We start from the raw sequence: 22,750 nt of genomic DNA, 5'->3' as shown, positions 1-22,750 counted from the left end.
AAGCGCCTTGTGGGAGTGGGCGTGTTTGCTGGACAGGAACGGGGCGCGCCGTGCGTGATGACGTAAGCGGCGTTGATTGGGTGCAAGAACAAGGGTTGCGCGTGCGCGGCGCTCCGCCTTCTGCCCAAATTGATCGCTTCCTTGAGGTAGACGTAGGTGGGAAGGGGCTGTTCTCTGTTGTTTGTTGCTTGCTGGCCAGGGCTGGCTTCATTCTGCTTTGCCTATTCAGTCTTGCGAGTCCCCCGTAGCCTCGCCGTGGGGCGGTGTCAGCCAGAAGTGTACAGACCCGAGGAGGTGGAGGAGACAGCCTCTGATCTCCGTTTCTTCCTCCGGGGAGAAGGCGGCACCTGGCCTTGGAGGGCCGCTTCGTTTGAGACCTCAGTGGGCATAGCTGGCTGAGGAGTTGGGGAAGATTTGGGGGCGGGATGAGGATAAGTGGGTCTGCTAAAAGATGGAGTACCCTGGACTGGGAATCTCCAGTCCAGATGATGCTGGAGGCGGGACTGGACCACTAGGTCAGGCTACCCAAGCACACCCATTAGAGGGGTTATCCCGGGCCACCGGCCCTGAATCATCCTTAAGGGATATAGCTCAGGAGAGGCTGCTTCAGGAATGGTCCCCATGCCCGTTACCTTTGCATCTCATTTACCAAGCACTCCAGGCAGTAGGATCCAGCATCTACATTTCTCATAAGTAACCTGTAGCCTTTAGGACAGATCTCAAAGGAGCCTAGGAGTAGATGACTTTTAGGTTTAAATTTACTTTGTTACTGATCTTCTCTTTCTTTCACCTAGTGAGCAGTAACAACATGTCAGGGTGGGAATCTTACTACAAAAATCAGGGTGATGAGGAAGAAGAAGAACAAGAAGAGGGCCTCGAAGCAGGTGGTAAGTGACTTTCATTAACATGTACCATTGTGTGTGTGTGAAAGCCTTTCCCTGCCTATCTCTGCTGGATGACCCTTGTTGCCTCCTGGCCCACCTTTCTCTCCCCAGAGAATCTCCAGCACTTTCCTCCCTTTGAACTTTGCAGAGCTGCTCTGAAAGTGGAAATGAAAGTTGCTCAGTCATGTCTGACTCTTTGTGACCCCCATGGACTATACAGTCCATGGAATTCTCCAGGCCAGAATACTGGAGCGGGTAGCCGTTCCATTCTCCAGGGGATCTTCCCAACCCAGGGATCTAACCCAGGTCTTCCAGACTGCAGGCCGATTCTTTACCAGCTGAGCCACCAGGGAAGCCCTAGGCACTTTTATTTGTGTCCTACTCTAGTCTATGGTACATTCCTAGTCTTAAACTTCTGCTGGGCACTGGTAGATTGAGCTCCAATAAACTACGCTGAAACATTGGTATTAAGGGTCACCTTAGGTGGCTCAGGGAGAAGGCAATGGCACCCCATCCAGTACTCTTGCCTGGAAAATCCCATGGACGGAGGAGCCTGGCAGGCTGCAGTCCATGGGGTTGTGAAGAGTCGGACACGACTGAGTGACTTCACTTTCACTTTTCACTTTCCTGCATTGGAGAAGGAAATGGCAACCCTCTTCAGTATTCTTGCCTGGAGAATCCCAGGGATGGGGGAGCCTGGTGGGCTGCCGTCTCTGGGGTCACACAGTCGGACACAACTGAAGTGACTTAGTAGCAGCAGCAATAGTAGGTGGCTCAGGTAAGACCCTTCCTCACCCAGGAAAGTAGTTTTTCTCGTTCTTGGACCTCAGTGCAAAAATGCTTTCACCCTACAATAACTGCAGCAACCAAAGAGTAAATGTTAGCAACACAGTTACAAGAGTCATTCCCTCACCTTAGCCTGGTGTTTTGGGAGTATGTGTTCAGGCAACACAGTAACACATAGGCCAAAGGAAAAGAAACAAGGGATGCATGTCTATTGTTCATTTAATAAGTTGCGTCCAACTCTTTGCGACCCCATGGACTACAGTACTCTAGGCTCCCCTCTCCTTCATTGTCTCTCAGAGTTTGCTCAGATTCATGTCCACTGGGGCAGTATGCTATCTAACCATCTCATCCTCTGCTGCCCCCGTCTCCTTTTGCCTTCAGTCTTTCCCAGCATCAGGGTCTTTTCCAGTGAGTTGGCTTTTTGCATCAGGTAGTCAAAGTATTGGAGCTTCAGCATGAGTGCTTCCAATGAATATTCAGGGTTGATTTCTTTTAGGAAATCATGTACTCTATATACTGGTTAATTTAAGTCCTGGGTAGAAAATTTTAAAGTATTTTCATTAAAAGTGAGAAATATAAGAAATATAAAAAATGAAAGATCTGTAATCTACATAATCTACCACCCTTATACAGCCATTACTAGCATTTTGATAATTAGCATATTTCCTTCCTATATCTTTTAGACTATGTATTTCCTAAGTATATACAGTCTGTTTTTGTTTGTATCTGATTTTTATATAATTGTAATCATAGTGCTTATATTTTTTCCTTTTTAATTTATACTTTCAAAATGTATGTTTTTCAAAAAGAATTTTAAACATAACGTTGTGTGCCTTTTTTCTTTACTGTACTGTAGATATATCTTTCCATGTAACTGCAAATATAGCCTCTATGACTCATTTTAAATGTGCTGTGATTTTTTTCAGTCTACCTTCCTTTGGACATTTTAGTTTTCAGTTTCTTACTTTAATAAACAACATTTTGGAAATTTTCGCATAGGATTTTTCCATGTCTTATTTTCTTAATATAGATTCCTAAGAAGCAAAATTCATTGGCTCAATGTAGAATTTTTCTTTAAGGTTCTTGACACGTATTGCTATATTGCTTTAGAAAAGATGGGTAAATAAATTTATTGCATTAGGAAGCGGCATAGTCAAAAGGGAGACAACCAGATATTATATGTCTTTTTGTGAAAAACTCGACATCACCTATAATGTAATTATGCCAGAAAAAAAGAAAGAAAGAAAACCAAATCTGATGAAGCTTCTGTAGGTCCTTTGTGGGAAGGACAGAACTATGTTAATCTACATCAAAAGAATGTAGTCAAGCAAAATCCAGAAGTTGGAAAACTATATGACATAATATCTAGGTTCTTCGGCAAATAAATTATAAGAGACAAAAGACAGAGGGGCTATCCATGGATTAAGAGGCTTTAAAAACTGTTTTTTGTGTTTTTTTTAAGTCAAAACCAGTGTGTAGGAATGTTGGCTTGGATGATTAAACTATAAAGAAAAATAAATGAAGAATGATTACCAAAAGTCAGGATGGTGGTTACTCTTGGGAGGAAGGTGGGTGTTAAAATTGGAAGGGGACCTGGAGAGGGCTTCAGGGGTTACTGGCAAGATTCAATTTCCTGATGTGTTGATTTTAAGAATGTTCGCCTTTTTTTTTTTTTTTGGTTGCACTGCGTGAGCATGGCTTGCCAAATCTTAGTTCTCTGGCCAGGGATTGAACCCGTGTCCTCAGCAGTGAAAGCAGGGAGTCCTAACCACAGGACCACAAAGGAATTCCCTAGGGGTGTTCATCTTATAATAATTCATCAGGTTATAGTTTTGCTTAATGGGCTTTTTTCTATTTGTTTTACGTGAATAATAAACATGATAAATATGAAACAACTGCAAATATTTCCTTCAAAATTTTTCCCCCATAGGAGATTATTCATATTCAGGAAGAGATAGTTTGATTTTCTTGGTTGATGCTTCCAGAGCCATGTTTGAATCTCAGGATGAAGATGAGTTGACTCCTTTTGACATGAGCATCCAGGTGAGACTACCTTTTCATTTAATTAAGCAAACAAAAAAGTATTAACACCCCTTTAAAAAATGTGGACTCTTAGAAAAGTTTGTTTGGATTGATAAATGGTGGTTAGCCTCCTAGGATGGCTACCTATACTTGCAGCTGAAAAAGAGTAGCAAGAGTTGGAGAGAAGGCCCATTTTATTTTGGGTTTGAACTTCTGACCCTGGGAATACATTGCTCCCACCTTCTGTGTTAGCCCTGGTAGTAGAAGTGGGCACCTCTTTCTCTAGAGATGTTTGTGTAAGGGAAGGAATGAAGTTCCAACAGTTATGCTGTGAGATAGGTCCTTCTGTAAGTAATTATGTGGAAGCTGAGTATTACTTGTGATTGTGGACGATTATTACAAGAGGACAAACAACCTAATTTTTATTTTTGGTTGTGCTGGATCTTCATTGCTGCACGTGGGCTTTCTGTAGTTGAAGCGAGGTGGGGCTACTCTCTATTTACGTTGCAAGGGCTTCTCATTGTGGTGGCTTCTTGTTGCAGAGCACGGGCTCTAGGTCATGCAGGCTCAGTAATTTTGGCTCCTGGGCTCTAGAGCCCGAGCTCAGTAGTTATGGTACACTGGCTTAGGCGATCCTCAGGATGTGGGATCTTCCTCCACCAGGAAGTGGACTCATGTCACGTGCATTGGTAGGAGGATTCTTCTGTTTGTTTGTTTAATATTTATTTATTTATTAGGCTGCATTGGTCTTAGTTGCAGCACTCGACTTCTCGAGTTGTGCACATGAACTTAGTTGCTCCATGGCATGTGGGGTCTTAGTTCCCCTACCAGGGATGAAACCCATGTCCTTTGCATTGCAAGGCAAATTCTTAACTACTGGACCCCCAGGGAAGTCCCTGGCAGGAGGATTCTTATCCACTGTACCACCAGGGAAGCCCCGGACAACCTAATTTAGAAATGAGCACAAGACTTGAATACACATTTCTCTAAAGATGTTCAAATGTCCAAAAGCACATGAAAAGAAGCTTGACATCTTTAGGCATTAGAGAAGTGCAAACCAAAACCAAAATGAGGTATCACACCCACCAGAACTGGTATAATTAAAAAAAAAAAAAAGGAACAATAAGAAGTGTTGGCGAGGATGTGGAGAAATTGGAACCCTCATATGTTGCAGGTGGGAATATGAAATGGATCAGCTGCTGTGGAAAACAGTTTGGCAGTTCCTCAGAAACTTAAACATAGACTTATTATTTGACCTAGGAGTTCCCCTCCTGGGTGTTTAGCCAATTAAATAAAAAGCAGCTTCTCAAATACTGATTCTGCCACTTACAAACTGCATGATATTAAGAGAGTTGCTAAAGCTCTTATACGTTTTCTCATCTATAAAATGGAAATAATAATAGTACCTGCTGTGTCAAATTGTCAGAATTAAATGTTTTCGTTTTTTAGATTGAGATGTAATTCACATAACAAAATTAGGAAGTAATTTCATAACCATTTTGAAGTATACAATTTTAAGGTATTTAGTCATTCATGTCACCACTCCCTATCTCATTCTAAAACGTCCTGAATGGATAAACAAAATGTTTATATATAGTCAGTTCAGTTGCTCAATTGTGTCCTACTCTTTGCGACCCCATGGACTGCAGCACGCCGGGCTTCCCTGTCTGTCACCAACTCCCAGGGCTTACTCAAACTCATGTCCATCGAGTCAGTGATGCCGTCCAACTATCTCATCCTCTGTCATCCCCTTCTCCTGCCTTCAATCTTTCCCAGCATCAGGGTCTTTTCCAGTGAGTCAGTTCTTCACATCAGATGGCCAAAGTATTGGAGTTTATATATAGGTGGAATATTATTGTTGTTATTTAGTCACTAAGTCGTTCTGGCTCTTTTGTGACCCCATGGATTGTAGCCCATCAGGTTCCTCTGTCCATGGAATTTCACAGGCAAGAATATTGGAGTGGGTTGCCATTTCCTTCTCCAGGGGATCTTTCTGATCCAAGGATCAAATCTGAGTCTCTTTCATTGGCAATTAGATTCTTTACCACTGAGCCACCAGGGAAGCCAAATGGACTGAAGCCATAAAAAAGAATGAAGTACTAATACAAGCTACAAGGTGATTGAACCTTGAAAACATTAAGAGAAAGAAGCCAGGCCAAAGGTCACATACTGTATGTTTGCATTTATATGAAATACAGAATAGATAATCCACAGAAAATGCAGGTGGGTAGTTACCCCCAGGCTGGAGGGGGAGGGAAGAATGGGGAGCAACTTCTTAATAGGTATGGGGTTTGCTTTTGGGATGATGAAAATATTTGGTAACTGTTACAGATAGAGGTGGTGGCTGTACAACATTGTGAGTGTATTAATTGAACACTGAATTGTTCACTTTAAATTGGTTAGTTTTGTTATGTGAATTTCACCTCAATTAAACATGTTACTATTTCTTCACAGAGAAGAATTTCTAAGGATTTATTGTATATCTTGTTTCTCATATTTTTGCAGTTGGGAATCAAAGAGCGGTTTCTCATGTTCTAATTTCTATACAAATAGTTCTTTCAGTTGACAAGTCAGAATATTTTGCATCTAAAAAAAAAAGAATTAATAAAAACAATTTTGAACTTTAAAGCAGTGGTTTTCAGTCTTTAGCCTACATCATGCAGGGCTTGTTGACACAGATTGTAGGACCTCACCCTGCAGTCAGAATTTCTGATTCTATAGGTCTAGAGCAGGGCCCAAGAATTTGCGTTTCTAGGGACTTCCCTGGTGGTGCAGTGGTCATGTTTCCACTGCAGGGGGCTCGTGTTTGACCCCTGGTTGGGGAACTAGATCCCACATACAGAGGCCAAAAAGAAAAGAAAATGCTTGTCCAGCAAAGTTCCAAGGTGATGCCAGTGTTTGGAGATCACTCTTTGAGGAACACTTCTTTAACATTTTTTGGATCACGGGCCTCTTAGGAGATGTGATGAAGGCTATGCACCCTCTGCCCCAAAATGATACACTTACAGTATATGTAAGAAGATTGCTATGTGTAATTTCACAGGGCTCAGTGAAATGGGACTACCTAGAGAACCCAGGAAGAACTGCCGTATTATGCAGTGAATAAGTGAAACTTTCACAGATGAACATAACGTATTTGATAAGGAGCAATGAAAAAACATTTACTTATATTCTATTTTAGTTTGTATGTGCTGTGTATGTGGTTTATCTTAAAACATGAAGAACCTCTCACTAGATTTTTGTAGAAGTTTGTAGAGTGCTCAAAGAATAGATTAAAATATTTGTAGAAGTGATTACCTTAAAGATTTTAATTGTTTTTAGAGTTAATAAATAAAAAATTTAAATTTAAAAAATGACTCCTTGCCGTGAAGATTACTGTCAATGACTAGACATACCATATATAAGTTCTGCATTCCAGGAGAGAGTTGCTAAGGAGGAAGACCAGGTAGCGTCTCAAGCAGGATATGGAGGGGGGTTGCCAGGGTTAGTTTATTCCTCAGCTTTGCAGAATCAGAAACTTAATTTTGTCAGTGTCCCTCGAATTATAGGCCACAAGGACTAACCCACTTATGAGACACTGATTTATCAGATGCTGGCTTTGTTTAAATGGATGGCTAGAACTTTCCTGGAATACTGATGTCTTTAAATGTGTAATTAAGCAAATTTTATTTCAAAAAGTGCTGTTGGTAGTTACAGATTTATTTCAGGTCACATATACTTTTTTTTTTTTAACATTTTATTTATTTTTTTATTTTTGGTTGCTCTGTGCCTTCATTGCCTGCAGGCTTTTCTGTAGTTGCAGGCACTGGGGGCTACTCTCTAGTTGGGGTTCTTGGGCTTCTCATTCTTCTGTTACAGAGCATGGGGTCTAGGCACGTGGGCTTCAGTAGTTGTAGGGCACAGGCCTAGTTGCCCCACAGCATGTGGGATCTTCCCGGACCAGGGATAGTACCTGGGTCCTGTGCATTGGTAGGTGGATTCTTAACCACTGGTGGTGGTGGTTGTTTAATCGCTAAGTCATTAACCACTGGATCACCAGGGAAGCCCCCAGGTCACACATACTTAACATTTGCTTAAATTTTATACACGTATATTTTGTTTCTTGGTATCAAGCTACTAGAGAAATGATAAAGTGGCCTGTGTAAACTCAGCCAATTAAGTAAATGACATTATTGGGACTCAAATTCTGGTTTTCTGATTCTAGTGCTGGGCTTTTATTCATTTATTTTTATTTCCCTATTGTAGAGTTTCCTTCCTGGGTATATACCTGGTTTCAATTCTCTGGTTTATTATAGTAGGAACTGCTTATACTTCTGTGTTTATCACAATCTACTTTTTGTTATCATAATGTAAATGGCCAGCATTCTCACTGGTTTGTGAGTTTCCGGAAGGCAGGAGTCACGCCTTACTCTAAGGCCATGTACAAATTCACCAAACATATATTGAGTGCCCTACTATGTGTCAGGCACTTGTGGAGCTTAAGTTTAGTGGTAAATAATATTAATTGAAATTTTATTTTTGTTTTTTCAGTGTATCCGGAGCGTATACACCAATAAGATCATAAGCAGTGATCGAGATCTCTTGGCAGTGGTGTTCTATGGTACCAAGAAGGACAAAAATTCAGTGAATTTCAAAAATATTTACGTCTTACAGGAATTAGATAATCCAGGTCAGTAGTATTCTGAGATCAGCTTTTCCCTTTTACATGAGAAGGTCACTCACTGCCATGCAAAAGGAGGGCTGGGGAGGAGGAAGCAATGACATCTTGACTGGGAGTACGCTTTCCTGCACAAGGGGCTTCTTACTGGGATGTGGACCTTTGTTGCAGGGGTTAATCAGCTCTGGGTGAGAAAGAGACCTTAGGCCCTTCTGTTAGTTTTTAAGTGTGGCCACTGACACCATGCTGACTTTTCTGCCCATTTAACTCCCTGTCTCCGATCAGGTGCTAAACGAGTGCAGGAGCTTGACAAATTTAAGGGGCAGGAGGGGAAGAAATATTTCCAAGACCAAATTGGCCATGGATCTGATTACTCCTTAAGTGAAGTGCTGTGGGTCTGTGCCAACCTCTTCAGCGATGTCCAGTTCAAGATGAGCCATAAGAGGATCATGCTTTTCACCAATGAAGATGACCCCCACGGTGATGACAGTGCCAAAGCCAGCCGGGCCAGGACCAAGGCTGGGGATCTCCGGGACACAGGTTGGCATTCTTATTCTGTCTTTTTTTTTTTTTTTTTAACAGCTCCATTACAGCTCAGTTTTATTCAGCAAACAAAGGATAGTACACCCTCTCCCCAAAGGAGAGGCCCCCAATCTTTAATTAATTTATTTGGTCACACCGTGTGGCTTGTGGGAATCTTAGTTTCCCAACCAGAGATTGAACTCATGCCCCCTGCGATGGAAGTGTGAAGTCTTAACCATTGGACCACTGGGGAAGTCCCTTCCATTGTTTTTTTATTTATTTATTTTTTTTGGTCATTGTTTAGTTGCTAAGTTGTGTTTTATTGCTTCTTTATAGCTGATGTCAAATATTTGCTTTTCACCCTTCAGAGGAAAATGAAAAAATAAAGTGAAGCTAGGGGAGACCCTTATGTAACATTCCCAGTGAAAATGGCCAGACCATTAGCTGTACGAAGGACTCTACCAGAGAGAGCTTTTCTTGACTTCAGTGCCACCATGAATGGTGGTTCCTTGAATAACTTTTCTGAAGTCATTAGAGCAGTTGATCCCCTTAACCACTTTCTCTAAGTCCTGAAGGTGTTTATCATCAATCTAGTCTTTGGAAGCATTTATTTAGCATATTTGAACTTAATTGAAAAAAATTCTCCCTTGCTGGAAATTGCTTCCCCTCATTTTTGTCTGTCCTCACCCCAGGTATCTTCCTTGACTTGATGCACCTAAAGAAACGTGGAGGCTTCGACATATCCTTGTTTTACAGAGATATTATCAGTGTAGCAGAGGATGAGGACATAGGGATTCACTTTGAGGAGTCTAGCAAGCTTGAAAACCTGTTGAGGAAGGTTCGCGCCAAGGAGACCAGGAAGCGCGTGCTCTACAGGTGGGTATTAAGCCTGGGTCAGCGTCTTCAAGGCCCCTAACTAATCATAAGCCATGCATGGCTTTGACCTTCTTGGCAACTTAGCTCTGGGTTGTACCAGCTCTGGGTACATTGCCTCACTGTGTTCCTCTTAAAAAAATGTGCTTTATTTCAGGATCACACAAGCTACTTGCTTTTCTTTCTCTAGACAGAGCAGGTATGCTGTTTGTCTGAAGTAACACACCTCTCCACTCCTTTGGGGTAAACAACTGTAGCCTAACGGTGTCCCCAGGTGCACTCTCTGGGACACTGTCAGTTTTTTCTCCTCTGTAGATGGGGGATAACAGTAGTACCTTGTATAGAACAAAAACTCAATGCATGTTAATTATTATCATTGTTGTTGTGTTATTCTAGTTTCTTATTAAAAATGAAAAAGGGAAAGTGTTAGTTGCTCCGTTATGTTTGACTTTTTGGGACCCTGTGGACTGGAGCCCACCAGGTTCCTCTGTCCATGGAATTCTCCAGGCAAGAATACTGGAGTGGGTTGCCATTCCTTTCTCCTGGGGATCTTCCAGACCCAGGGATTGAACCTGGGTCTCCTGCACTGCAGGTGGATTCTTTACCATCTGAGCCATGGGAACCAGAGGGTTGGATTATCTTCTTTTAGAGAATTTAGGATTAGAATCCTAAAGCCTCTTCAGTGTTTTTTACTGAAGAGCATCAGACTTTGATTTTAGACAAGTTTCCTCAGTATAGAAGAATGAGACCATTGGTAGTTTTTGAGCTGTTTTCAAAAAATTAAAATTCTACTAGAAAACCCATGAAGTTTTTTAAGGAAACCAAGATGCAGCTCTTTGCTATAGTTACAGTTTTGTCTTTGGTGTCTCTTTCCCCCAAGAAAAGAGGGGGGAAATTTCTCCTTTTCCTCAAATAAGCACCCTATCACCTTCCCCCTCTTCCTGAAACAGTGGAATGTTGTTACTACTGCAGTTTGGAAATCTAACATATTGGTGGAAGTGGCAGGGAGGATGAAATTGTGGTTGAAAGTAGGTTATGGAGTCAGATTGACTTTAACTCTAGTCCTGGCCCCTCTGCTGTGTGACCTGGGGTAAATCATGTGGCTTCTCTGAGCCTCAGTAAAATGGGAGCAAAAATGGTTCCTCCTTAAAGGACTGCTGTGATGATTAAAAGGAATAACGTAATTATAAACGATAGCTAGTCTTACTATTTTGTGAAAGAGTCATTATAGGATACTGGATATGAATAATAATGAATTGGAGCTGTTTGAGAACTAATTGCCTAAGGCTTAGAAAATTATTACACTTATCCTTGCTATAATAAAATAACATAATTATTTTATTGTATGATTATTATGTGCCAGGCACTGTCCTAAGCTCTTTGTCTCCAGACTCTCAGGAACAAGTCTGATGGCTTGAGCCTGGACCAGATATGCCCATCCTTTGGTCAGGGTAGGGCACGGTACTTTGCTGGACATTTTTCCAAAGCAGTAGGGAAAGGGAGATTCCCAAAGAAAAATTGGGGTTTCACAGTACTTACAGGGTTATGATGATGATTAAATGAGAGAATAGCTGTAAAATGGTTTAGTAAATGGCTAGACTCACTTTAAAAAATCATTACAATACATTCTTTATCATTATTTTAAGGAGTTAACAATATGTTCTGAAACTAATTTTTTGTGGTACAGACCCTGAGATGTATTATAGCAAACTCCATTGTATTATTAAAATGCTTTATGTTTGTATTCAAAGAGCTTGAATTATTGGACGGGATAAAACAAGTCAGGGCTTGGGAGCCATGAAGGTATTTTAGATAGGAAAGTATAATCTTTCAGTCCAAATTTAAAATTTTTTTCTCTCTTTCAGGTTGAAGCTTAAACTCAACAAAGATGTAGCACTCACTGTTGGCATTTATAATATGGTCCAGAAGGCTTACAGACCTTCTCCAGTGAGGCTTTATCGTGAAACCAATGAACCAGTGAAAACCAAGACCCGGACATTTAATGTAAATACAGGCAGTTTGCTTTTGCCTAGTGACACCAAGAGGTCTCAGGTAGGTCTTCCTTCTTAACTGAATTTTGTCCTGTTGAACTGTTGAGGAGGGAGACAGGATCAGTCTAACCAGTTAAATAACTTTCACGTGTGCATCTTTCCAGCCAAGTTGTTGTCATTACCCTTTAGACTATGGCATCTGGATCAGTAATATCTTAGGGGCTAGAAAATTAGAACCAGTTATTTGAAAGAGATGTCAGTGAAAACTTCAGCCCTCAGTCACTCAGCAGATGCTACTCTGAGTCTTAACAGTCTTATTCCTTGCTCAGTACAATGGCAGAAAGGGTTGTACAGTTGACTAGGTAGGTGAGTTGTGTGTACTCAGTCGTGTCCAACTCTTTGCAACCCATAAACTGTAGCCCACCATGGTTCCTCTGTCCATGGGATTTCCCAGGCAGGATCACTGGAGTGGGTTGCCATTTCCTACTCCAGGGAATCGTCCCGACCCAGTGATCAAACCCAAGTCTCTTGCATCTCCTGCATTGACAGGCAGACTCTTTACTACTGTGCTATAGGGCTTCCATAGTGGCTCAAGTGGTAAAGAACCCGCCTGCCAATGCAGAAGGCCAGGTTTGATCCCTGGGTCGGGAAGATTCCCTGGAGAAGGAAATGGCAACCCACTCCAGTAATCCTGCCTGGGAAATCCCATGGACAGAGGAGCCAGGCGGGCTGTAGTCCATGGGGTCATAAGAGTTGAAGACAACTCAGTGACTAAGCAGCAACAAGGGGGATGAGTTAGGGAAAGTGTGAAGTGTGTTAGGTGTGAAGTGTATTTTTTTTTTTTAGGGAGAGGGTTATTGTTTTTTTTTTTGCCAAACTAACCACAGTTTTCCCTGTGCTTTGAAATGATACAGATATGCCTTTCTTAATCTGAAAGACAGACTAAGAATGTAGAACCTTGTGTGTCACCCTCTCACCTTTGTTTAATCTGTAGAAGGGTCTTAATTTATTTGGCTGTGTGCTGGGTCTTGGTCGCAGGATCTTTGATCTTCCTTGTGGCATGAAGGATCTTCTGGTTGTGGCACGGAGGATCTTTATTATTTAGTTGTAGCATTCAAGCTATTATTAGTTGTGGCACATGGGATCTAGTTTGCTGACCAGGGATGGAACCCAGGCCCCCTGCATTGGGAGCGTGGAGTCCTTGCCACGGGACCACCAGGGAAGTCCCAATATTCTGTTAATTTCTGCTGTATGGCAAAGTGATTCAACTATATATAGGGCTTCCTTGGTAGCTCAGCTGGTAAAGAATCCACTTGTAATGCAGGAGACCTGGGTTTGATTCCTGGGTCAGGAAGTTCCCACTCCAGTGTTCTTGGGATTCCCTGGCGGCTCAGTCGGTAAAGAATTCGCCTGCATTGCAGGAGACCTGGGTTCAATCCCTGGCTTGGGAAGATCCCCTGGAGAAGGGAAAGGCTACCCATGTCAGTATTCTGGCCTGGAGAATTTCATGGACAGAGGAGCCTGGCAGGCTACAGTCCATGTGGTTCCAAAGAGTCAGACATGACTGAGCAACTCTCACTTTCATATATATGTATATTTTTATTTTATTTTATATTTTACATATATTCTTTTCCATTATGGTTTATCTCAGCATGTTGAATATGATACTTCCCTGTAGAAAGGTTTGATATCTAAAATTAAAGTTGAATGAGTCATCCTTCCTTTTTAATTATGCAAAATGTGGGAGAGCAATTTTGTATAAGTTCAAGACCTAGGAGGATCAACTAAGTGACTAAAATTAGATATTATTTTGATTCAACCCTTGAGATATTTTTTGGAGCACAAATTTCAGGCCAGAGTGTCTTGCCCTACTTTTCAGAAGGAGATGACAAGAAATTTCCCCTTCCATTTTGGAGGTAGCTAGCTTTCCATGTTGGTTTATTGATAGGCAGTACCTCTTCTGGTTACTGAGTTTCTTTCTTGATTCATTGTGCCTCCAAGAAAAATCTTAATTAAGAGCTCTGTTTTTACTTTTTTTTTTTTAATAAAACTCAAATTTGATTGTTACTAATTTCTGTTACAAATCACACATTTAGGATCCAAATGCAAATGTTGACATTTGAAAGTGTAATAGATAGTAACAGACGTTTGAAAGAGATTGCGTGTGTGTGTGTGTGTGTGTGTGTGTGTGTGTCTGCCTCCCATACTAAATGAGACCTCTCACAGTGCCTGACATAGGTCCTCTCACTGAATAGGTAAGGTTTGAGCATCCTTTATGTGTCAGGGGGTGGTGCTGAGAGTTTGTTGTTGTTGTTCACTAAGTCCTGTTCAACTCTTTGCGACCCCATGGACTGAGAGTTTCATACACTGTTGTTACATGAGGGAAAGCATAAATGCTTAAAGAGCCAGGCCTTTAGCACCAGACAGATGTGGTTTGGTTCAAGGCCCTGTTCACTTGTATAACCTGGAGCAAAGTTAGTAACTATTGCGCGTCAGTACACTCATCTGTAAAGCAGAGTTTTTAACATTTACCGCCTAGGAAATTGTCACAGATGATAAACTGGGTAGCAGAAGTGCAGTGCCTGGTCAGCCCTCAATAAATGTCCGTTCTTATTGGTAGGAGGAAGGTGCTTCCTGCCCCTTAGAGAACGCTGGTTTTAACTTGCTAGTGTCAGTGGCAACCACTTGAGTCTCTGTGTAGCCTCTTTACAAGGCTCTCGTCGTTCCCTTTCTGCAGATCTATGGGTGTCGCCAGATTGTATTAGAGAAGGAGGAAACAGAAGAGCTTAAGCGGTTTGATGACCCAGGTTTGATTCTCATTGGTTTCAAGCCCTTAATGATGCTGAAGAAGCACCATTACCTGAGGCCCTCGCTGTTCGTGTACCCCGAGGAGTCCCTGATAAATGGTAAGGGGCACAGGCCACGGGTAAACGAAGAAGTGATGTAGAAGGCAGTTTACCGAGCAGCATTTCCCAAATGGCTGCTGCTAGAAACTGTATAGGAGGCGTTACTGGGTGTTTTGAAAGTGTTTCATGCTCAAATAAATTTTAGAAACATGGGACTAAACAAAGAGATTTCTTTAGGACCTACAATACCCTAATATGTATTGTGAATATCCAGGAGGGGATATGAAATTAGCATATTTAAAACTTACTTGCTTTGAAATTCTTTCTTGGAGGCATCAGATAGGGAGTTTGGGAAAAACAAAACACAATCCTGGCATCTTCCTGTTGCAATTAGAGATGCATGAACTTGGCCACTGGACTGATGCTGAAGCTGAAACTCCAATACTTTGACCACCTGACGCAAAGAACCGAGTCATTGGAAAAGACCCTGTTGCTGGGAAAGATTGAAGGTGGGAGGAGAAGGGGACGACAGAGGATGAGGTGGCTGGATGGCATCACCGATGCAATGGACATGAGTTTGAGTAGGCTCCGGGAGTTGGTGATGGACAGGGAGACCTGGCGTGCTGCAGTCCATGGGGTCGCAGAGTTGGACACGACTGAGCAACTGAACTGAACTGAACTTGGCCACTGGGTTTATCTGTCCAGACCTATATTCCTCTGTGCTATAACTAATGAACCCCCTGGATCTGGACCTGACTGGTATTCATTAGCAACTCAGGCTTATATCATTAGCCTAATGATAGTGAAAGTGAACCAACATCAATAATTCACATTCCTAAATGGAGTATTTGATGCCTCTGCTCTGGGTCCATCACCCCTGACCTATTTAAGTATCCAAAGTCCTTTTAAGAAAATGGAAGGGAAACTGTAGGCTTATAACTTGGGCTAAGAGGGAAGACAGGAGGAGACACCTTTAGGATGTAGAACCCTGGGACGTTTGTTTTCCAGGGAGCTCAGCCCTGTTCAGTGTTCTGCTCACCAAGTGCCTGGAGAAGGAGGTCATGGCCGTGTGCAGGTACACACCGCGCCAGAACATCCCGCCTTGTTTTGTGGCCTTGGTGCCACAGGAAGAGGAGCTGGATGACCAGAAAATTCAGGTGGCTCCCCCAGGTAGGTGGAAGAGGTGATTTCAGGGCTTTTGATATTGAACTTTTGAACCTGGCTTAGGCTTTGGAATCAATCACTCATGGGATAGCAACTCGGACCGGCCAAAGCAGAGTCTCTAGGAATGGAGCCTGGGAATTGTGTATTTATAAGGTTGCTGTTGTTGTTAGTCGTGAAGTCGTGTCCGATTCTTTTGCGACCCCATGGACTGTAGCCCGACAGGCTCCCCTGTCCATGGGACTCTCCAGGCAAGAACACTGGAGTGGGTTGCCATGCCTTCCTCCAGGGGATCTTCCTGACCCGGGGATCTAACCCATGTCTCCTGCATTTCAGGTGGGTTCTTTACCCACTGAGCCACCTGGGAAGCCCTTTTATAAGGTCGCATAGGTGAATCTGAAGAGCAGCCAGAGAAGGCTGTCATATGTGGTTGTACAGTACACAGCATGTACAACTGTACAAGGCAGCTCTGCAGCCAGGGTTGAGAATTGACTACATAGGGACTATTCGTGGGTTATTGTCATAAGTTCATGGGGTCTCACAGATACTACATTCTTTACTAAAAACCATTGTTTGATACCCTTGTGATGTTTAATAGTCGGTTTATCTCCTGTGAACAATAAGGCAGTGAGGTATAGTGGAAAGACTGTGTGTTTTGAAGTCAGATTTTATCTTATACTTTAGTGTCTGAAGTAAGACACGTAAGTGTCTTTTGTTTTAGGTCCTTCTCTGCCACCCGTTACCTGGCCAACTTGGGCAAATAATTGAACCTTCCTGTTTATGTTCCTTCTCTGCAAAGATGACAATTCTGGAATACTTTTCTCTCAAGGTTGCTTCACATTTGATATAAGTTAATAAACATATAAGTGCCTAGCCCAAGGCAGCCTTCTACTGTCGATGGTAGTCATTATTCTTCATTAGCTATGCTAGTAAAAATGATAAAGTAAGTCTTTGAATGTGTTCATATTTCTAACCCTGGTCATCATGATGCTTAGGAACAGCTTTTATGTCAGTTCTTAAGCTGTAGCCTCTGCTCTGTGCTCCTGAGGCTGTGAGGCTCTTCCAGCCCCGTTTCTGCATTGCCAGCAGGCTCTCAGGGAGGCTGTCAACAGTGGGTGCTAGAGGGAGACATTAGTGCGGGGGAGAGCTCAGAGGCTGGCTTCTTCCTCTTGCTTGGACCTCTTGGCATTGCCAGCAAGGGCTCTTCGCCTGGGTTTCAGTCTCTAGATTTTTCAGTCTTTCTGCAACCCATCCGTAATAGGAGAGGGATCAGCCTGATAACCCTTACCTCTTCCCGTTTAGTATGTATTGAGGGCGGGGGAACAAAGGGGAGAGGTTGAAGCTCAGAGGAGAGGCTGATGGTGGGACGTAGCCCTCCAGGGAGGGGCACTGTCCACCTGGCTCTGGGTGTAGGGAAAAAGCTGGGGGCTGGAAGCTGGCTGGGGGTGGACATGAACTGGAACAGGAAGTACCTGAGAAGGAACACTCCTGCTTTCTGGCCTTCCTCTTGACGCCAAAGGGAATCTGCTAGGCAGATGCTAACAGGAATCAGCTGATAAAGAAGAAATGGGGTTTGCAGGGTGTCAAATGGGGTTTGCAGGGTGTCAGCCCCAGCAGAAAAAAAAGAAAGTTGCTTAGTCGTGTCCGACTCTTTGCGACCCCATGGACTATAGCCTACCAGGCTCCTCCGTCCATAGGATTTTCCAGGCAAGAGTACTGGAGTGGGTTGCCATTTTCTTCTCCAGGAGATCTTCCTGACCCAGGGATTGAACTCTGGTCTCCCGCATTGTAGGCAGACGCTTTACCGTCTGAGCCACGAGGGAGGTCAGCCCCAGCAACACAGGACACAAAGGGGTGAATTGGGGCTGAGAGAAAAATGACAACTCAGTGACTGAAGCCTTTTATTAGGTCAAGTCTCCGAAGACATACCTTTCTTCCTCAGGCTTCCAGCTCTTCTTCTTGCCCTATGCTGATGATAAACGGAAGGTGCCCTTTACCGAAAAAGTCATGGCCAACCCAGAGCAGGTAGACAAGATGAAGGCTATTGTTCAGAAGCTCCGCTTCAAGTACAGGTGAGTGATGTGTTTTTCACAGGCTTTCTTCTGGAACTGCCTCCTGAGTTGAAGGTCTACCTAGAGTTTCGACTTAAACACAGACCAAGAGAATATGATTTTATTATTTTCCATTAACTGATGGTTTATAACTCTTTAGAAGCTATATAGTGAAAGGTTTTGTATTGAAACTCTGGAATTGGGTGAAGTGTCTATAGCTGGTTGACCTGTTGTGCTGAGAAAGCCAGGTTGGTTAGTTGAGCTTGCTCAACGAAGCAGCGGTAAGGAGAAGGTTCTTGTATGGCCTTCTTCTTGATTGTTGTCACACAGCGAGTAAAAGTAAGTAAATCCAGTGTCAACTGTTGCAAGGTTAAAAGGATGATTATATAATTCAAGTTATTCCCCCTCACATGCACATAGACCATCTCCCAGAACCTTTGTAAAGTGACACCATTTTTTCACAGTCCATCTTTTGTCTCTGGGCTACTTCTGGGCAAACTGACCTTCCTCCTTCAAAGGAAACCTCCTGGTATAGTCCTTTATTGGGCAAATGGAAGCATTGTTAAGATTCTACCACATGCTAGGCACTGTTCTAGATACAGTTCCAACAGTGTCTCATTTATATAATTCAATGGCATTTTCACAAGAACCTGCCCATTTTATAGATGAAGAAACTGAGGCTTAGAGGCGTGAGGCAACTTGTCCAGATTCACCAGGCTAAAAGGAACGGGAGCCAGGGTTCAAGTCTAGGACTGTATATGCCTCTGGGTTCTTTCTCTTTTTAATCTCATGTTGCTTTTGTATATGGTAAAAGAGACTATCAAGTTCATTATCTCCTCACCTCCCATCATCCGTCCTTCCTCTTTTCTCTGTACATGCCTCCCCTGGCCCTGCCTCCTCTATTTCTGTCTCTGCCACAGCTGCCAGTGCCAGACAGATAGGCGGGTATTGTTTTGCTTTTAAGTTCACTTTTGGATCTTTAGCATCAGACAATAAATTGAAAATTGGGAAGAAAGAGGTTGATTCAAGAGAGAAGACTCCCAGCTGTTTTACCCAGGGTGTATTTCTCAGCTGACCTTGGGCCTGCACTGTCTCAGCTGAGTTTTTATTTTTGTTTTTTAAATATTTACATCTTAACTTTTAAAATGTATTCATGTTACTGTTAATGTTTTAACAGATGTGACGGCTTTGAGAACCCAGTCTTGCAGCAGCACTTCAGGAACATGGAAGCCTTGGCGCTGGATTTGATGGAGCCTGAGCAAGCCGTGGACCTGACGTGTAAGGAGGCCGAAACCCAGCTGAGAAGTTCTTTTCATGGGAGGCTTTCACGTTAATTTTTCCTGCTCCAGTACTATGCTTGCGTTTCCTGGCAGCCTCTAAGTACTTGACCTTGTTGTTCAGGTCATCTCTGCTTGAGAGCTTTTCTAGACCAGCTTTGATTGCCTGGGAACAGATCTGGCCAATTCCACAGTAAAAGGAGGAGAAAGTGCCAGGCTTCTGAGTCTCTGAAGTAGGCCACCCATGACTCCGTGTTGGTAAAAGTTAAAAACAACAATCTGTACCATTTATTGAGTGCTTCCTGTGTGCTGGACACTGTTGTCCTATGTGTTGACTCATTTATTCCTGCTGACCATGAGGTGGGTGCTGTTACTATCCTTGGTTTGCAGAGAAGGGAGTGACTTGCCCCAGGCACTAAGTAGTAGTGGTAGATGGATCTAGGTTCAGAATCCCGTGAGCTGGCCCAGAGCCCTTGCTCTGAACCGCTGTGCCCACTGCTGCTCCATCAGATGGCATGCTCTGCCTTCAGAAAATGTACCTCGTTACCCAGCATAGAGGAGATCTGCCTGGCCTCTGAGCTCCCTGCTGGTCCCTGTCTGGATTGTGTCTCTCTGATGTATTTTGTAAGAGGATGCATGACATTTAGTGATGTCAGTAAATACCCAGTGGAAAACAGGTTGGATTTAATAAAGACTCTAGACAGAGGTTGAAAAGATCAGAACCATTAGTTTGGCCTTCTTGGCTTCCCAGTTATTAATGTTCTCTTTCATACTAGATAAAAGGAACCAGCCTTAAAAGCATAAGAGTTACTGGACCTGGGTCATGGTGGTGACTATCAGCTGGGCCTGGCATGCCCCTGAACCCCACCGCTTCAGCCTTCTCTCACCCTCCTTCAATTCATATTCTGCAGAGCTGGCTGGCAGGGAGATCCAAAATGTCAGTCTGATCACATCACTCCCCTGTTCACAGCCCTTCAAAGTTTCCCCAACACTCTGAGCATGAGGCCTAGTTCCTGGGCAGGCGTCTGAGGCTCCTGTGACCTCGCCAAGCTGCCTTTCTAGCCTCCTTGCTGGTCCTGCCCTCATACCCCGCCTGCAAGTGGTGTCACTTGCTGTCTCTCATTCCTGTGCCTTCTGCTGAGACTGGACTCAGCTTGCCGGACTGTCTGCACAGAGTCCTTCCTGCACCCTGCCCCACCGAGTTCCCACATGCCTCTATGGCCCCTTCCTTCACGGCACTGCCCGACTCTACTGCATTTGTGTTTTTACCTCCTCCTCCTCCCGCCTGGCCTGTAAGCCCCGAAGGCAGGGACTCTTGTTGAATCCCCTGGCTCTAGCCCTGTTCTCAACTCTGCCCCTTCTCTGCTGTTTGACCTCAGCAAAGTAATTTAACCTCTCGAATTTCCACCTCTGTAAAATGAGGAGAGAGGTTTCCCTACCCCAGAGATTGTTAGGAGGAGTAAATAAAAATAATAGTAAGTTTAAAGCATTTGAGAGAGTGCCTGGCTGTTGTGCTGATTAAGTGCAATTGTGAGAAGCTACTTGGTAAATGTTAGAGTTTTAGTGAACGTTTTTGTGGCCAGGTGAGCTGCCTCCTGGAGCCTTCATACACCTCCCTGTCTCAGCAATTACATATTTTCTTCTCTGGTCCCTGTAGATTTGGACTGGGCAGAGGCTGGGCTTGTGACTCACCAGGCCACTCTTCTTATGTTTTTATTTTCTAGTGCCCAAGACTGAAGTAATGGATAAAAGACTGGGCTCCCTCGTGGATGAGTTTAAGGAACTTGTCTACCCACCAGATTATAATCCCGAGGGAAAAGTAACCAAGCGAAAACAAGGTAAGGAGCTGGGCGTGGATGTTCAGTGGGTTTCTTTTTTTTTTGGCTGCACCACACAGCTTACAGAACATACTGCCTGTGTTTTCACCTAGAAGTTTTATGGTTTCAGGTCTTACATTTAAACCTTTAATCCATTTTGAGGTTTTTTAAAGTATGGTGTGAGAAAGTAATTGATTCTTTCGCACAAAGCTGACCAGTTTCCCCAGCACCATTTATTGAAGAGGCTGTCTTTTCCCCCTATTCTTGCTTCCTTTGTCATAGATTTATTGCCCATGTAATGCAGGTTCATTTCTGCACTCTATCTGCTTCACTGATTTATGTGTCTGTTTCAGGGCCAGTACTATATTTGATTACTGTAGCTTTGTAGTATAATTTGAAAGTATAAGTGCTTTTTGAATAAAGGAAGGAAGGAAGGAATGACTTGCTCACCCAGAATGATCAGGAGTTTGGGGTAAACTGGTAAGACTCATGACCTTTAACTCCCACCTAGATGTGATACTTTTTAAATTTTGTGTATAGCTGAAGCTGCCTTATCAAGACACCCATCTTCCCCAAGGTGTGCTAGGTGGGCATCACAGCTTTATGGAAGATGGTTAACTGCTGCCCAGATCATGGGAAGGCCCCTGTGCCGTATAGCTGGGATCCCACTGGTAGCCTTTCCAGTCACTCCCACCTGACCTCTGTCCTCAGATGATGAAAGTTCTGGAAGCAAAAGGCCCAAGGTGGAATTGTCCGAAGAGGAGCTGAAGGCCCACGTCAGCAAGGGCACGCTGGGTAAGCTCACCGTGCCTGCACTGAAGGAAGCCTGCAGGATGTACGGGCTGAAGGGCGGGCTGAAGAAGCAGGAGCTGCTGGATGTCCTCACCAAGCACTTCCAGAAGGCTTGACCAGAGAGCATACAGCCGGCCACCCTTCCACAGTGTAGCCAGGCTGCCCGGTCTTGTTTTTATCAAGTCAAAACCTTTCTTCTCCTGATCCAGGAAGAGTCTGCGTGACAGAAGTCAAGGACTTAGTTTACGAGACTTTCTGTTGCCATGGAGGCAGTGTTGCCCTCTCACGTTGCTGTGCCTTACTCTACTGTCTGAATAAAGAGCCTGACTTTGTACTATATATTGTTCTATAGTGTAAAAGAAAAAAGATGTCTCCTTTGCATCCAAAGATACCGTTGGCTGTGAGCTTTATTTTCTCTCCCACTGGGAATGCATTTCCTCACAACGGAAACAAGAAATATCAGTGAGGGCAGGAAAGAGTGTGACAGGTAAGGACACATGAACACTTTAGGGATGATAATCCTAGTCAGATTATGTTCTGATCCTCTGTTTTCCCACCTGTTTTCCTTTACATGTGTCATATTAAGATCTAAATCAGATTTCAGAAGTAATAACAAGGTGACGTGTAATTCTTATACCACTTGCTTCATGAGTACATAGCAACTCCCCTACTCATGTTGTATTTTCTTAATATGACATTCAAGTATATGAAGAAGAGAGAGACATTTTCTGTTGCCCTGAGAATTTGGGTTGCAGTGTAAGTGAAATGAGTTATTCCTGTAATTTTTCAGGGGAGCTGTAGGAAGTTCAAGAAGATAAGGAGAGGTTTGATGGGAGAACGGAAAAAGGAGGGGTCCTTGGATCAGGAAAAGGGGAAGAGGAGGGGAGGGATCTTTCCGTGTCCCCCCCATACCTTCCCTCCTATATCCTCCCTGCCCCTTTCCTTGTTCTTTCTGCAGTTACTGCTTTTGAAGAATTAGCCTGAGAGAAGGAAGGAAAGCACCTGGAAGGGTTTTTATCCTCTGAGGATGGCTTGTAAGTCCTGTGTCTTTGAGGACTAGAATGAGCATCT

The 22,750-nt window shown here is 43.4% G+C and overlaps 1 protein-coding gene across 6 annotated transcripts; it reads left to right on the top strand.

Moving 5' to 3' along the window:
* Positions 1-93: 93 nt before the first annotated feature.
* Positions 94-22,066, top strand: XRCC6 (X-ray repair cross complementing 6). 6 transcript variants are annotated; one of them, XM_043439811.1, is made up of 13 exons: positions 94-146; positions 795-887; positions 3,601-3,713; positions 8,223-8,361; positions 8,635-8,889; positions 9,564-9,747; positions 11,610-11,796; positions 14,473-14,641; positions 15,590-15,751; positions 17,685-17,814; positions 18,971-19,071; positions 20,795-20,908; positions 21,599-22,066. In XM_043439811.1, exons 2-13 carry the CDS (start codon positions 809-811, stop codon positions 21,793-21,795), a joined length of 1,830 nt encoding a protein of 609 aa, XP_043295746.1. In that variant the 5' UTR covers positions 94-146; positions 795-808; the 3' UTR covers positions 21,796-22,066. The 6 variants fall into 6 exon arrangements, with proteins under 6 accessions (XP_043295746.1, XP_043295747.1, XP_043295744.1 ...); XM_043439812.1 differs by having other exon boundaries at positions 134-156; XM_043439809.1 differs by lacking the exon at positions 94-146 and adding an exon at positions 163-515.
* The last annotated feature ends 684 nt before the right edge of the window (positions 22,067-22,750 follow it).

This window comes from Cervus canadensis, chromosome 21 (genome assembly GCF_019320065.1).
Source record: "Cervus canadensis isolate Bull #8, Minnesota chromosome 21, ASM1932006v1, whole genome shotgun sequence".
In the NCBI taxonomy this organism is placed as follows: Eukaryota; Metazoa; Chordata; class Mammalia; order Artiodactyla; family Cervidae; genus Cervus; species Cervus canadensis.
Note: the sequence above shows the minus strand (reverse complement) of the source record. Positions and strands in the feature narration are given on the sequence as shown.